Source organism: Crinia signifera, chromosome 19 (assembly GCF_055691185.1).
Source record: "Crinia signifera chromosome 19, ASM5569118v1, whole genome shotgun sequence".
Lineage (NCBI taxonomy): Eukaryota > Metazoa > Chordata > Amphibia > Anura > Myobatrachidae > Crinia > Crinia signifera.
Window position 1 is genome coordinate 103,092,699 of NC_139226.1, and position 17,574 is coordinate 103,110,272.

At 43.7% G+C, this 17,574-nt stretch overlaps 1 protein-coding gene across 4 annotated transcripts in view; it reads right to left on the reverse strand.

The window, feature by feature from the left end:
• The window catches only part of ARHGEF12 (Rho guanine nucleotide exchange factor 12), a 180,959-nt gene that overhangs the window by 53,111 nt on the left and 110,274 nt on the right, over positions 1–17,574 (reverse strand). For all 4 annotated transcript variants that reach the window (XM_083163061.1, XM_083163060.1, XM_083163059.1 and 1 more), the window contains 6 exons: positions 7,775–7,877; positions 7,283–7,483; positions 7,064–7,196; positions 5,234–5,269; positions 3,928–4,082; positions 1,919–2,065 (listed from right to left, as the gene is read on the reverse strand). In XM_083163061.1, the coding sequence (XP_083019187.1) occupies positions 1,919–2,065; positions 3,928–4,082; positions 5,234–5,269; positions 7,064–7,196; positions 7,283–7,483; positions 7,775–7,877 (775 nt within the window). The remainder of the gene's footprint in view (positions 1–1,918; positions 2,066–3,927; positions 4,083–5,233; positions 5,270–7,063; positions 7,197–7,282; positions 7,484–7,774; positions 7,878–17,574) is intronic.

The window sequence follows — 17,574 nt, forward strand, 5'->3', positions numbered from 1 at the left end:
CATGAAGCCAACAGACAACAACAACAACAACAACAAAACCACCGTCTGTTATTTTGCCAACACAAAAGTTTTTACTTGATCCAACTTAGAAAATAATTTTTTATTTTTTTTACTACACAGAACTTCTAATGAGCGCATCTATTAACTCACCATTGGCACAGCACAATAAATACAAAAGTTAAGTATGCCCAACCCGGCTATTCTATTGTACTCTGTAGCTGGCGATTAGGCGCCATGGGGCAGATTTATTGAGCCTGGTGAATCGGACCCTAACTGCCATTTTTTAAACCCAGCCTCTAGCCCGACAGAAGATGATTGGCTGCTGCGTTATCTGCTTTTATTTATCACTTCACCAGGCTTAACTCTTTGAGTGCCAACAGCTCTGTGAGAGATGCGCAAAATATCTGCTAAACATGCCGGCTTCGCTCACATTCGTTATATAAATTCAAATAAAAAATGATGTATATAGAAAAAAAATTCACACCTATTTTGGCACATTCACTTGGCACTAAAAGGGTTAAGGGTTAATAAATCTGCCCCAATAAGCTGTAAATTTAAGTCACAATAGAAAGTTCCTAAAAATATAGATTGTAAGAAACCGATCCCATAGTTGGGGCTATTTGGATTAGAAGGACAGGTGTAATTAACCATTTGAGTGCTAAGTGAATATGTCAAAATTGGTGACCTGCAATGTTACCTTATATAAGGAATATAGGGGCAGATGTATTAATCTGCCTATAACGTTTGGCGAATAACGAGTCCCGCTTCTCCAGCATAACGTGAAGAAGCGGGCAAACGTTATAGGCAGATGTATTAAGCAGATAAGGAGAGCCGTTATCACCAGCGTGAACGGCTCTCCTTATCGGCTCCCTCGCCGCCCCGCACATGCGCACTCGCAGTCCCCCCCCCCATGCCGGCTTTCTGGGCATGCGCGAGATCTCGCTAAAACCGCGAGATCTCCAGCGCAGCCCAAGCCAGACGCAGGGCTAGCATTGTCCCCACAGTGGGGGATAGGACAACGCTAGCCCTAAGCTGGCGAAGCGGCCGGGGTGAATTAACTCCTTGAAGGCTGTTAATACATCGCCCTGGCCGCTAATCCCTGGGGGTGATTGCAGGGGACAGCCCCGCCGAGTGTAACTCGGCGGGCTGTCACTAGTGCACGTTAGGTGCGCTAGTGATACATTAGGGAAATCGTAATCCCCCCCAGTTAACCAGCGTTAAGTGCATTTTTGCACTTAACGCTGATTCATACATCTGCCCCATAATCTTTTTTTTACACAATATTTTTAATTTCAATTTATATAACAAATGTGAGCGACGCCGGCGTTCTTAGCTGATATTTTGCACATCTCTCACAGAGCTGTTGGCACTCAAAGGGTTAAATAAGGGGTATTCAACAAGAGGCCCTTCAGAGGTTTTTATGAGGTCATGCGAAAACACTAGCATGGTATGCTGGGATGAGTAGTTCCTTAGCAGCTGGAGGGACGCATGTTTACTATCCTTGCTTTAGATATACATAGCTGTAGATATACATAGCTGTAGGCGATGCAGTCGACCTCCCAGCAATTGGGATTGCGGCCGTTGAAATTACGACACTGGAATCCCGATCGTATGTATGCCAGGGTGGTTTGGGGTTAAGCTGAGAGTGGGTATGTCTATATATTAGTTGCATATAGATATACATGATAGAACGTGTGGTACCCTTTCTAACAGTCCTTATTATTTTGGTACTATGGAGCTATTTTGCTTACATAGAAAGAAGGTGCAAACACTTCAAGTGTGCTGCACAGTATCTCGTTAACCAATCAGACACCAGCAATGAGCAGTACCCGTTAGAGTGTAGGGAGGTAGCTGCTACCACACCTATCTGCAATATACAGGATTCCGTTACATAAACATCTTTCTCTTTAGGACTCACCATGAAGCAGCAGGATCTCCTCCAGATTGGAGAACACGCTTCGGGTTTCGGAAGGTGTTAGAATGTTTTCCCGTATCACTCGCTGGTGAAACACCTGGTTGAGGACATTTAGTGTACGGACGTGGGCTCGCTCTGTGTAGAACAGTTCTGCAATAGGACACAACAGAGACGACGTTACTAAATGCTTCAATAGCTTATGAACGCACAGATTACAAAGCCTTCCCCGCAGCGAGTCCAATAGTCTCTAACAGGTGACACTATAAAGATCTGGTCCACTCTGAGTCATTAGTCTGTAATGAGCAGCGCTGCACCATGAAGACGCAGACAGCCGGCACAGGAAAGCCTAGACCCAGACAGGAATCATTGCTTTTTATCACCAGAAACATTACATAGTTTGCGAAGTTGAAAAAGAGGTCCATCGAGTTCCACAGATATTAAATATATATGAGAATTAACTGAGTAATTTTAAGCAAGGATGACCCCTTATTTATTGGCCACTGAACCACTGACCGCTCCCCTTAATGTGCATTATTACCCTGAGGGGTGTACCCTGTGCGTTTGGTATCCCGACTCATGATAGATTGACTCTAGGCCTTCCTACGGAGGGTATAAAATCTCTGTAATCTCAATGGGTGCCCGCATGTGCCGGGCATAGTCCTCAAAGTAAACTGAGCTTCAGACAGATTCCCTGTACGGAACCCTGATATATTTGCAGATATTGATCATTTCCCCTCTTAAACGCCTTTTCTCCAGCGTAAACATAACCAATCTGGCTAACCCGTCCTCATAGCTCCATAATATCCTTTCTTATGGTGTGGTACCCAGAATTGCACACTGAATTCCAGGTGAGGCCTCACCGATGCTTCATATCATCCATATATAGGTCTAGTGTCCGTTTGTATGTCCACGAAGCACTGCCATCTGTTGGAAGCGAGTGAAGCTACATCTTTTTCTCTCACACATGCACAGACAGAGAGGCAATCACAAGGCAGCAGACTAGCTTTCGAAGCATTTGCTCCGAGCAGGCTTACTAGTAATGGTAATATTATGGTGTCATCGCTTGCCTTTAGAACTCTTTTTATACACGCTAGTATCCTATTTGCCTTGGCTGCTGCTCCTTAACACTAGAGTATATGATGTGTATACAGATGCATCCTCATACATCTGCCTGAATATGCCACACAGCACGAAATGCCTGGCACGAGTAAGCCATCAGGTACCGCGTAGTCCTGCTAGTGGTTTGTTCTTTAGCCAAAAATGCATTACAATCGCAACATGATGCACCAGGAGACTGCACTGATTAATTGGGTGTGTGACTGAGTCTGCACATAAAAACAACAGAGCTTGGAGTTCCATTAATCAGTGCAGTCTCCTGGTGCATCCTAGTGGCATTGCGCTGCGACCAAGACACCCTTTCGGCACAAAAGATGCCAGCTACGTCTCATAGTACCTCATCTCATCTGTAATTTACTTTAAGCGACCGTGGTTATGGGACTAATGTCTCCGTAATATTAAATATCCCTTATTTCTTTTATCTGCCGATCTTTCGAGAACACACCGTAGACATTACTGATGGATTGATCTCTGGAACCTACATATTTTTACACATTTTTTTATTATATAGAAGTGTAAATGACACATGTAAAAGCATTCGCACATCTTCCAAATTCCTCGGAAACATATCAGAGAGCTGCGGCTCTTGAGACTGATGCCCTCAAACGCAGCATTCTCCAGAGGCTAAGAGCCATTTGCAGGCTGCTGTGCAATTAGAGGAGAGCGCAGCTGCCTCGGAATCACTTTGGCTGCTTCTGAATCAGAAACTGTAATGTGCCCTAGGAATGTATTGTGCCGGGTATTTCTCCGGCTTGCTCCTTCTACTGTTCTACTGAAATAAAAAAGCCTCTTTGATGCTGCATAAAGAAAGAACAACTCACAAGGACGGTCAGTGCGCTTAGTGTAACTTTAGTAATGGACTATTTTGCCGACAGCAACGATGGCCATTTGCTTACCGTGTATGACTTCTTGCTGCTTGATCTCATGCGGTTTCAGGCCCTGCAGGATATTTCGGCTCACAAGCTGCTGCCAGTTGGGAGGATCCATTTCCAAGTCGGGATCATAGAGTTCATCTTCACTTTGTGTTTCCCCGAGGCCCATGCTGTCCAACCTGCGGAGGGATTGGCAGGGGAATTAGTGTGTGCGATGCCAGCATAATTACTATTTTTCGGTATATTAAAGATGCCAACATGTTCATAGAGAAGACTACTTCAAAATAGAAGCCTAATATTGGCATTTCAAGGCGAAACAGTTATGTTGCACTAGCGCTAGTATTTTGAAATCTACAAACGACGACAGTGCATTGTACCCCGTCCAAATAATCGCCATAGCTACCAATCTAATAGTGGTTACACACGGTGCAATTTTGCTTGCATTTCGATCCCGATTCGATTGGGATCGAATCAAATGCTACGCCAAATGCATTCGATTTGACTACAGTATATAGCACAGATCTGTACTATACAGTCTTCCCTGCCAAGACTATTTTTGTATTAGATTTACACTACACAGGAGTGCGCATTGGGATAGAATCTACATCGAATGCAGAAAAAATATTAGATTTTGCTTCTATAATCAAAATCGTATAGAAAAATAGGGCATATCTCACAGTGTGTACCCTCTATTAGGGAGGATTCTGAATGGTGTGCTGCAGCATCTGCATGTGCGTCTATTGCCGTACCACTACAAGCCCCTAACTAATGTACAGCCATGCATCTGTATGTGTAAGGACAGATGGCCACGTTGTACATCTTCAGGCACTCCAATATCACTTGATGCAGGACAGGACAGGTGCCATTCTTCATTGGAAAGTGTCTTAGAAATTTGTTTTGGTGTAACCAAGAAGTGTTTATCATGCTGCCCTCTAGCTGTTGTTGAACTACACAATCCAGCATGCCCTGCCACAGTGTTGCTTCTAGGGAATGAGAACATTTGGAAGGGCATGCTGGGTTGTGTAGTTCCAGCATATTGAGCTGTAACCTGCCGTTACTGACCACTCCTACTCAGACAAAGGCTGCAAGTATTAAAAACATGTCAGATTTGTCCAAGTTGTCGGGATCAAAACCACCACCACGTTTCCTCCCTGGCACATGGAGCCTTTTGGCTTGTAGTTGCTGGATGGAGCTGCTGCAGCACCTCATTGCTAGATACTGCGGACTGGTAAGACATCAAGCAGCGACATGTTTCATAAGACGATAAAACACAACACCGAGTGCAGATGCAAAGTGTAACAAATACATAGAACTTATATACTGTACTTACTTCCGGGAGGGCTTTGGTGTTCCATGTTCACTAAACCTGCAGATGGAAAGAAGAGAAATACATGGAGAAATGAGACCTTTCTACAAACAATTCGGTCCTATAATAATGCTAGCTGCTATGCAAGCAGGTAACGCCCGATGACAACCATTTCTTTAAAGGAGACATAAGTTATTCTTAAAAAAAAAATGTACAACCAGGGTAGAAAGATATGCTCAGAATTACTGCTGCTCACATAAGGACTTGGTCCTGGATACAAACTAACACATCTGCTCGGAGGGGATAAGGACGCACCAGGAAGTCACCGCAAAGGGGACTACAGTATATTATCAGTGGCAGGAGGAAGGTTCCGTCCATCAGATTAGCAGCATACACTACAGGACTGTCCAAGTTGCAGAACGGACACTAAGAAGTACATTTACTAAGATGGGAGTTCTATTGAAGATGGGATGTTGATTCTTATTTATTTAGCACCTTCTAGAACAGTGATGGCTGTTGTTGAACTACACATCCCAGCATGCCCTGCTACAGTTTTACTATTTGGAAATGCTAAAACTGAAGCAGAGCATGCTGGGATGTGTAGCTCAACAACAGCTGGAGTGTCAAGGTTAGCCATCACTGTTCTAGAAGATATTAGGAAACGGTCAGTTGTGACCAAACAGGAAGGGGAACATTTGCGATATGTGCTTGGGTCATTGGGTAGATCCATATTAGGTCAACCATGAAATAGTTCAACATGGTGGGAAGGTCGACAAGCATTAGGTCGACAATGGGAAGGTCAACAGTCAAAAGGTCAACATGAGCTTCATCTTTTTTGTTCCGAATGTCAACCTAGTCGACATGGACACTGTCATAGTGTAACGCTGCACACGCCATGCTTCGGGTACGGGGCCTCCCTGCACTCGGCACACTATTCTATTTTCCCTCCGCACCCCAAAGGATGGTAGAACATGAAATACCATCTGTCGACTCATGTCGGCTCCAAAATACAAACTCGAGACAAACTCCCATCTAAGTAATTAAGGGGGGTTATTTCATTTTCACCCATGCCTTTAACTTTTTTTTGGGTGGGGGGGGGTCGGGGGTGCGAAATGGCATGGGCGAACATGGCCGAGAATTCGCTAAAACCAGGCAAACTTTGCGGCATTTTCACCAATACAACAATGCTGGAGTTTTGGCCCAGGTGAAAAATTGGCACTGGGATTGAATAGGTGAATGAAATGCGCCCATTTTTTCACTTGGCGAAAATTTCTTCTGGGACTGAATCGCTCTCCCCCCCTTAAGGCTCAGGAAGATAAACAAGGTAAAAGATAACTGAGCACAAAATGACTTTCAGAAATAAGTATTAGGGTGACATAGCGCTGCCCTTACTGTACAGTTCCTGCACAACTCTTTTGAATTGCAGACAGCTACAGCACTCGCACTACTAAGAGGATGGCTCTGATCTAGAACCTGTCGAACCGGTCCTGCTGAAGCTCTATGTAGATGCTGCCATAGCAGTGTATTGAGGAGTGGGTGTGGTCACATTATCTTGGGGCCCTCCTCAGAGCCCCTGTGTAGTACTATTGTAGGGAACAGGCACTGGAGACTACTTAAGCAGGCCGCCTCTTCCAGGTTACACGGTCTATGAACGGTTCACTTAATGCGGATTAACTAAAAAATAAGGACATCTGTATTTCTACCACAGTAGTGACTGCAGTGACCGTCATGTAAATTGGCCAATATATCCAGCAAGCTGCTATATCAGGCCCAATCTCCTGAAAACTGCACAGTGCACCATTATACGGACCACATGCCCATCATGCCGCAGTGACCACTTACAGCCCTTCTTACCGATCGGTGTCTTTAACTTCTTCCTGCAGCAGTTCCAGTGTAGGTGATGGAAAATCAAAGAGGGAACCGGAAGTCCGGGCACTTCCATCAGATGAGTCAGTGGGATGGAATCCTTCCATAGAAGATTTCATTGCTATGGAACATGAAAAGCAACCATGTGACTGGCCGAAAAGGATGGCGTTAATGACAATAAAACACGCTATCAGGGAACACACTCACCTCCCTCCAGTTCCCTGGTACCATCAGGAGAGTTGTACGCTGAGCCTGTATTGGGTGGTGGAGAGAACAAGCTGAAAGACGTGTCAGGCCCGTCCATGGAGGACCCACTGGAACGGAGCCTGTTCTCTGCTGGCTCGGGGCTACTGGAAGAGGATGTTGATAAGTGCTTGGGGTGTTTCTGCATTTGCAAGGCCCTAGAAACTGTAAGAGAGGGCAGATGGCGGACACATCAGAACAATGAATAATCATAACTCTGGTGGTTTTCAGGCTGAAAACGAGTGTATAGTAGTAATTGTTTATTTACATTCACATAGCAGTTCTATCCCAAGCTATATTAATGTAAGTGAGCATGATTCCAGCCATACTATAAAATACTAGTAATAAATCCTTACATATTCCCTCTCATGCCACCAGGTGGCGCTATACTAATCTAATACATGCAATTTCAGGCACAGTGTGAGGAGTCATAGAGAAGCAGAAAGGCACACTTACTTGCATTACTGTCTTGCCGGCTCGGCCGCCTTGGAGGACCCAATATACTGGAGAGCCCCCTACGCTTCCACTTCTCCTCTCCCTCTTTCTCCTTTTTTATGCTCTGCAACAAAAGGAAATCACAATGAGAATTAATTCAGTACCAGGAATTTAGGGCTTAATAGGCAAGCCATAGTCTTTCCATCTGCGGCGCCAATCTAGTACTAATCTATAAACCACATTATGGTACACTGGTCAGGATTAATCTAAGACCGGCAGGCAGCAATACTAACCACTGTGCCACCTACAAAGCAGTATTGGCACAGAAAGCTAAATGAAATATTTTAGCTGCAATTAATTATATATCCACAAACTCAAATTACGGAGGAAACTCTCCCAGCACTGTGCTAACACTGTATTTATTACTCATCAAACTCGTTGCGTCTGCAAATCTGTCCGTCTAATCTCCTTTGTCCGACCAGACTAACATAATTTACAGTACACATACATTGAGTGACACTTTTCCGAATGACCAACACCCCCCCCACCCCCCATACACTACTGCAAACTTTCCCCTGTAGAAGCCACAGGCGACCTGTCCTTGAGCTGACAGGGAAGATATATCGCATACGGCATTTTTGCATGTGATATATCGCATGTGATCCCGTTCCCCACTGCCGGAAAGCCATCAGAGTTGGAGATCGGTCATGCAAGCAGGTACGATTTCCAACACCGATCTGATGCGCACAGGACCGATGTCACATGGATGGTGTAATGGTTAGCATTACTATCTCACAGTGCTGAGGTCATGGATTGGATTCCCACCATGGCCCTAACTGTTTGCAGTTTGTATATTCTCCCCGTGCTTGCGTGAGTTTCCTCCGGGTACTCCGGTTTCCTCTCACAATCCAAAAATATACTGGTAGGCTAATTGGCTCCCAACAAAATTAACCCTAGAATGTCTGTGTGTGCGGGTATATGTGTGTACAAGGGAATATAGATTGTAAGCTCCACTGGGGCAGGGGCTGATGTAAATGTTCATATATTCTCTGTAAAGCGCTGAATATGTGTGCGCTATATATAAATAACTTAATAAATAATAAAGTTAACACCTGAGATTTGCCCACTGAAAAGTGGCCAAATTGGACTGGTGTATGGCCAGCTTAAGGTAACACTATTAGCATGCATATCGTCTATTGTTAAAGTGCGCACCCACAGTTCATTAACAACCCCAGTAGTCTGTGAATGCAGTGAAGTCCTGATTATAAATCGGCAACATCACCCATACCCTCCAACATATCGGACTCAAAAACCGGTACGGGGGTGTGGCCTAAGATAGAGGGGCGTGGCCATGGGAAAAGGGGGAGTGGCCACGACCCTTTTACTTTCCACTTCATACCCCAAAAATTGTAGCATCCCATTTAAAAAAAAAAAAAAAAAAAAAAAAAAGAGATAACTGTGGCTGTGCTGGCTGTCCCTACCTCAGCCCCCATCGGCTGTGCGGGGTCTGGCTGGAAGATGACCTGAAACTTCTTCCGCTGTTAGTCACCGCAGCCGGGTTCTCCATGCTGCGGCACTTTAGGTTTGATACATCATCTCCCCTTGACTCGCGGTGTGAGCTTGGCGTGGCTATAGACTAGCAGCTGCCTCCTCCCTCACATCCCCAAGCATATGCCACACTGCCCGTTTATGCTTCAAATGGACTGCCCTCCTCTACGACAGTTCTGTCTCCGCATACTGTCCAGCTGCACCGACAGTCGCAGAAACTGCACACCGACAGGATATACACATCCTCACACCGACATGTTTTACTTAATGTATAATCAACACAACCCCGCGCAATCTGCCCTTACCTCGCTGCTTCCTGAAGGGCCGGCGCTCTCTGGTAACATCACGTGTCATAAAGCTCCGGCTGAACTGAAGTTTTACGTTCAGGTAGTTTACATTTATGATTGGCCGAGATGGATTCCTAAAAATCCGGTACATTCGTTACACTCCGATTTAGCCGGTACAGACCGTAAAAAACCGGTACTGTACCGGCTAAATCGGTACAGTTGGAGGGTATGCATCACCATGTTCAGAGGTGTGTCAGGATGATGTCATTGAACGATATCATTCAGTGTGTATGCAGTAGATCATGTGACCGGGAGTTCAAAGGACATCGCTCGTATCCTAGAACGTGTACCCAGCGTATCACTTTTTCCAAGTGACATTTTGTGAGGCTACAATGGAGGGTGTTGATCAAAAAGGCAAATGCTTTCACACACAGGATTTGTACTTGCTTATTTTATTTCACAAGCTGTATTTATCTGGTTTTCATGCGCGCCCATGTTACGCTTACCCCACTGACCAATGCTACAGAGCACCGTGGTTCCTTATAAAGAATTATCATCCTGAAGGCTTTTTGTTTGACTTCTTCCTCCAATAGGAGCACAAGAAAAATGCACTGTAACTTTTTGATTATGTAACCTGGTCCTGTGCCTTAAATCACAGGACTACGGCTGCTGACAGCGCACGAGGCAAATTATACTAAAGAGAAATGTTTTCCCAATAACAGGCCCTCGGCTACCATTCGAAAATGGCTGTCATGAAAGCACCAAAGTAGCATAAACTTTCGACAGACATATGGCGATCTCAAAGCAGATTTTTAATTTCAGACACAAGACAAAGCTCGCTGTTTGACATTAACAGTCAGCGGCTGAAAATGCCAGCTTTTGTATATTTATACAGGCAGGGGATAATGTACTCAGATGTTGACTTGGCTTAACCAAACTATACATCTGTATAAGTATACAGATGCTGCCATTTTAGGATGTTGACTTGGATTACCGTTCTAAAATTTTTCTCATTATTAAAATGGATTCTGCAGGTCAACAAGGCAACACATTTACAGCATCTGAAAACACTGGAGAATTATGCGCTAATAAATATGAAGTAGGATCACTATGGATGAATTCAAAAAACGCTCCTAGGTACTTATTCAGTTTAAAAAAAAAATGTATTCTAGATATAAATGTATAAATATACAAATAAAGATACAATTAATGACCTAATAAAATACCCCTAAAATAGGCACTCCAATAACTAGACTAAAAATATATAAATAAAAAAACTGAGTTGGATCAGATATAAAAATAAATGAATAGGCAAAAAGAATGTCAATTGTTTAAAAGAAAAATTTGATGCATCGAAAAACATTCATCTCCAATGAGAATTCTCATTTATATCCCACCCTGATAAGATCCCACCCAGATTTTGAAATGTTAGATAATATTGACCTGTCCCGGAGTATATAGATTCTTGCTGATAACTAATGTCCGCTATAAATAATCTGGTCAATATGGTTGAACATTTCAAAATCTGTATAATCTCATAAGGGGGGGAATGTTACCGAGAATTCTCATTGGAGATAAATGTTTTTCAATGCATCAAATGTTTTTGTTTTTTTAACAATAGATATTCTGCAGTTTTAGAATTATATATTTATTAGTCTAGTTATTGGTGTGCCTATTTTGAGATCTTTTATTACGTAACTAATTGTATCTTTATTTGTATATTTATAAGTCCATGTCTAGAATAAATATTTTAACCCCTTCACGACATATGACGTATATATACGTCATATGTCGGTTGCGGGGGAATCAAGCCAGCTCACGGAGTGAGCTGGCTTGAAAGAGAGCAGGTAATGGCTGTATATTACAGCCAGGTCCCTGCTCTCACGGCCACGAGCGGCGAGTTCGCCGATCGTGGCCGTTTAACCCTTTAAGCACCGCGGGCAAAGCGCCCGCAGTGCTTAAATAGCTGATCGGAGGGGGGGCGCCCCCCTCCGGCGCCGATCGGGGCCCCCCGCAGCGAGATCGGAGGGTGCCGATCGGTTGCCATGGTAGCCAGGGGTCTAATGTAGACCCCTGTGCTGGCCGTGTATGCATACCTATTACATCCTGCCTCAGGCAGGATGTAATAGGAAGTGCATAAAATCACTACGTTCAGCCATAGAGCTCTATGGCTGAACCTAGTACAGGCGATCGCGCCCCCTAGTGGTCAAGTACACTAGGGGGCCTTGTAGTAAAAGTAACAAAAAAAAAAAAATAAAGTTTAAAAATAAAAAAAAAATAAAAAAATATTAAAAGTTCAAATCACCCCCCTTTCCCCATTTCCCAAATAAAAATAAATAAAAAATAAAAAAATAAACATATTTGGTATCGCCGCGTTCCTAAAAGTCCGATCTATTAAAATATAACATTAGTTATCCCGCACGGTTAAAGGCGTAAACGGAAAATAATCCCCAACGCCAAAACTACGTTTTTTGGTCGCATCGCGTACCCAAAAAAAAATAACTAAAAGAGATCAGAAAGTCGCCCATATCCCATAATGGTATTAATTAAAAAGTACACTTCAGCCCGCAAAAAATGAGCCCTCACCCAGGTCCGTAGGTGGAAAAATAAAAAAGTTATAAGCCGCAGAACATGGCGACGCAACGCAAATTAGAAAAACCGTAAAAGTTGCGATTTTTTTTTTAGTGGTAAAACATAACGAAAACTATATAAGTTTGGTATCACCAGAATCGTAACGACCCATAGAATAAAGATAACCCATCATTTTAAACGAACTATGAACTCCAAAAAAACCGTAACCAGCGCAAAATTGTGCAATGGCGTTTTTTTTTTTTTTTACCCCACATTGAATTATTTCCTGATTCCCCAGAATATTATACGGTATAGTAAATGGTACCATTACAAAGTACAACTTGTCCCGCAAAAAAAAAGCCCTCATGTGTCTATATAGCCGGAAAATTAAAAAAGTTACGCTTATTTGAACGCAAGGAGGAAAAAAAAAAAAAAATTACCTTAAAAGGCAATGTCGTGAAGGGGTTAAAAACGGAATAAGCACCTATTAGCGGTTTTTGAATACATCCATAGTGATCCTACTTTACATACATTAGTGCAGAATTCTACAGTGTTTACAGATTTCTTTATATCGATATCGATATACACCCACACAGGTGTATTTATTGTTTTCTGCTGCTTTTCAATATAAAGAAAATATCTTTTGAAATCTCTTGAGATTTTTGTAGGCATTGGTACAATATTAGCGCCTGAGTAGAAATTTCCTTTTAACACATTTACAGCAAAGGGTGTGGTATGGGACTCCGGCAGTCGGGATCCCGACAGTCATTATCCCGACGTCGGGATCCCGACTGCCCGGAGTCAGACAACATGGCGAGTGCAAAAAAGCCCCTTGCGGGCTCGCTGGGGACCCCCACGAGGGAAAATAGCGGGTGGCCGTCGGGCACCCGGCTGTCAGCGTTTTGACAGTCGGGATCCCGACGTCGGGTAAATGATTGTCGGGATCCCGTCCGGCACCCACAGCAAAAAGGTTATGTATAGTCACTGGCTTATTATGGATGGCCATCATCCATCGGTTTGAGACAGATGTATTTTAGATATTATGATGCCATCGACGTCTCTTTGTACTATTGTCATTGGTGGTAGCCATCGATGGTCATTTCTATGACTCATAAGTTGGTACTTGTGCATTAACACGGCGCCCACTACGCTATTTGCTTAGTGGGATATTCTGCGTAGTGAAATCGCATAGCACGTTTTCGTGCCGTGCGATGTAATGCGATGCGATCTCATTAATTTATTCACTGCACCCTGACCGCTGATCGCATCACACGCAAAATCTCATGCGATCACGTGGTACGTTTTCGTGCCGTGAGATGCGATCTCACTAGTTAATTTATTCACTGCACCCTGACCACCGATCGCATCGCATCACATGCAAAATCACATGTGATTTTTAGTGTGTTGCGATTTAGCACAACACCCCAGTGTACGTCTATGTGATGCAATGGGATTTAGCACACCCCCACTATCCACGTCACCCCGAAGCGTGGCGAGCCCCGCGAGGGGATGCGGAACGCGCCCTCCGACCTTTTCATCCCCCCCACTATCCATGTCGGCGCGGAGTTGATATTATATAGTGTGGAGAGCGCAGCGAGCCCGAAGCAGGGGGTCACGGAATACATGTAAAGTAATCCGCATCCCCTCGCTGCGCTCGTCACACTTTATAAAATCAACTCCACGCCGAAGTGGAAAGTGGGGGTATGAACAGGTCGCCACGCTTCGGGGTGACGTGGATAGTGGGGGTGTGCTAGCAGCCATTACTGACTGAATCTGACAGGGAACACTACACTATTTACGCTGCCTACGCTGATTGTGACAGCACAGCTACGCTAACTGCGTAACGGGTGCCGTGCTAATATACAAGTATCATATTAACAAAAGATCAACAGGTTCAAAAGGTCGACATGCTTTTTTACTATATTTCCAGCCGACATGTGCCGACAGGCGGTATTTCATGCCCTACTATCCACTACAACGTGGAGGGAGAATAAAATAGTGTGCCGAGCCAGAAGCATGGCGAGCGCAGCGAGGGGACACGGTACACTTAAACAGTGTCCATGTCCACATAGACACCCTTAAACCATTAAAAATCATGTTGATCTTATTTCACGTCTACCTTTTCACCATGTCCACATTTTTCTGTCGACCATTAGTGGTCGACCATATGACTGTATATATTATATTATGAGTCAGTCTATGATTTATACCATAACCACCCAGACATGGCTTAAATGCCCGGCCACAGGCAATAACTCCCGTGACAAGATACTTTTACCTGGATTTTGCATCATAGTTCATAGCTAGTACTGATCATCTATGTCCTAGCACATTATTGCTGCCGTTGCGCCAAACAGCCCCGCTCGGTGCGTCAGGTCCCGCGTGCCTCTAGCTACTGTAAATGTGTCTGAGTCACCATGTGATATAACCAGGATGCATAAGGGGACTGTGTGGATTTGATTATTGACACCTGTATATCTGTGTGAGTCTCTGAATGTCTGTACAAAGTGCTTCGAATGCAGAGCCCGCGGCTTTTGTTCAAACCAAGTTCTGTTCTACACACTCTGTGACACACGATGTACTGTACAAGTGTCATATCACATGAATCATCATGGTCTCCTGGGGCGCCCTGGTCACATCTCATTGTAACTAAAGACATTTTAGGGCAAAAAAGACCGACAACAGCAGTGCTGCACAGGATGTTGCGGTTTGCTCACCAGGTGTCTCGCGCCAAATGGTGTATCAAGTCTGACTGTAGGACGACACATCTATACCATGCACTTAATATTCGTATTTCGTACCACAAGAGAATTGGTAGAAAATAGAAGATTAAGCATAACAATTCACGGAGTAAGTATAAGAATGCCGTCTTGCCTTCATACCAAAATTGCGTACATTTTCCTGAATGACTTTATTTGGTAATAGTGTACTACGTACTTGAGATGTGTAGCAGATTGTGTGATCATTGGAAGAAGGATTCTCTTCTCTCGTATTCAATTACAGCGCTCTCCCACTCAGTGAAGGTCTATACCCGCATCTCCTCTCACTGGTAATCATTCATCTCCTCCAATGACAGCCCATCCATGGTTAACACGAAGACAACTCCTTTGTTTCTCTACATCTCCGCTGTATTGTGCACTGAGAATTGTGCTGCTAGTTGTTGCCTGTGCTCTTTTGTATTGTCTCAGATACTGTATTGCTTAGTTCTGTGTTCCCTGTACTCTTCTAATGTATGACCAATGACCAAGCCAACCACATGTGGTTACAATAAGTAATATTATTTTATTGGTTCGGATAAGTCAAAAGTCAGTAATGCTATCTGCTGTGATGTGAGGATAGGTGTATGTATACACATTTGTACATGCTTAAACATCTCACAACAACAAATAATTAATTTAAAGCCTACCACCCAACTGTGTTATGGTCTTCTGGATAGTGCCAATTTAGGCATGTGCCCAACGCTCCCACATAGTGGCCCTTCCTAAAATTGGAAGGGGCCAAATTCGGCACCATTCCGATGGTGAGGGATTGAGGATGGTGTAATGGTTAGCATTACTGTCTCACAGCACTGAGGGTCATAGGTTCAATCCCCACCATGTGCCCTAACTGGTTTGTTTAGTCTCCCTGTGCTTAAGTGGGTTTTCTCCGGGTGACTCCTTTTTCCTCCTACAACCCGATATTATTCTGGTATGTTAAGTGGCTCCCAACAAAACATATTAACCCTGGTGTGAGTGAGTGATTAGGGCAGACTAGATGGGCCAGGTGGTTCTTGTCAATGTTTCTCACTAGCTGTATATTGGTGGTCACAGGCGGCACCATGACAACGTGTGCAGTATGTTTGAGTGACAAGATTACACTCCTTGGTTGAGGATAACCAGTCCTCTGTCATACACTAAACTGAAAACGTGCATATGCCAAGTAGTATGAGAAAAGAAAATAAGCGGCTGGGGGAATGTATGGGTTAAAAAATTGATTTATTTTTGTAAGTTAAATATGAATTTTCAAACAGCGCAGGTGCATCTAAATGCATGTACATACGGCATTATACATTTTGCATAGTAGCGTCTTGCATCTCTTTAGAACTAAAAGGCAGACATTATAGGCTGGGAAAAGCAAATGTAACCAAGCTGCATCAATAAGATAATGACATACCATAAGCCTTACAATGGTATGCGATGCAATGTTGCGCGATGGCACCCAATGTTATACAATTTAAAATCGTATACCATCGCATTGTATGCCATATACAATGGTATACGATTTTAAAAATGTATAAGATTATTAATTGTATAAGCACCGTAATGGGTGCTTACAATGTTAAAAGCACCCCCACGCCACCCCCAGTATCAACGCCAACCCGAAGCGGGGCGAGGGGTGGCGGTACACGTCCTCCGACCTTTTCATACCCCCACTAACCACATTGGCGTGAAGTTGATTTTAGCCAGTGTGGCGAGCGCAGCAAGCCACCGAGCCCGAAGCATGGCGAGCGCAGCGAGCCCCGCGAGGGGACGCGGAATACATGTAAAGTAATACGTGCCCCCTTGCGGGGCTCAGTGACTCGCTGAGCTCGCAACACTATCTAAAATCAACTCCACGCCGACGTGGATAGTGGGGGTATGAAAAGGTCGGAGGACGCGTACCGCTGCACTCACCACACTTCGGGTTGGCGTTCATAGTGGGGGTGGCGCAGGGGTGCATTTAACATTGTAAGCACCCATTCGGGTGCTTATACAATTAAAAATCGTATAGGGGGACCAAAATCGCATTGCATCGCATGCGGCTATATGGCATGCAATGCGATACAATGCATAAGATACCATACGATTGAAAATCGTGGGCGCCGTGCTAGGAAACAAGTACCGTAGGAACATTATATGAGTAATAACCATCTTTTATGTTCTCGTCTGATTGAATTTCCATTTGGAAGTTTAAAATTAATTTATAATCAAATTTTATACTAAAAATGTCAATAGGACGACCCAAAAGGTCAAGGTGAAAAAAAAGGTTGACAGGCTCAACAGGTCAAAACATATGTAGACTGTAGAAAACGGTTAACAACGCAAGACGTCAATTGATAGAAAAGATAAAAAAAAATAAAAAATCATCATCCACTGTCGACCATTTTTGGGTGCCCTACTAACCATCTTTTTACTGTAAATCTGTCCAACGCATGACTTTCACATGAATTAGTTAATACAGTAATCTCCTATAATTACAATTACAGTATTATAATGCGACACATATCAAATATATCACTATGGTTTCTTTCTACTTACTATGAGGGACAGGTCCACCAATAGGATACAGCTGACATGTAAATACAGGAAATGCCTTTCTGCATGGTTTTTCCTACAACTATTATTGTACACTATAAGAGTCTCCACCAGATAGGCCTCATGACCTATATTAATGTAT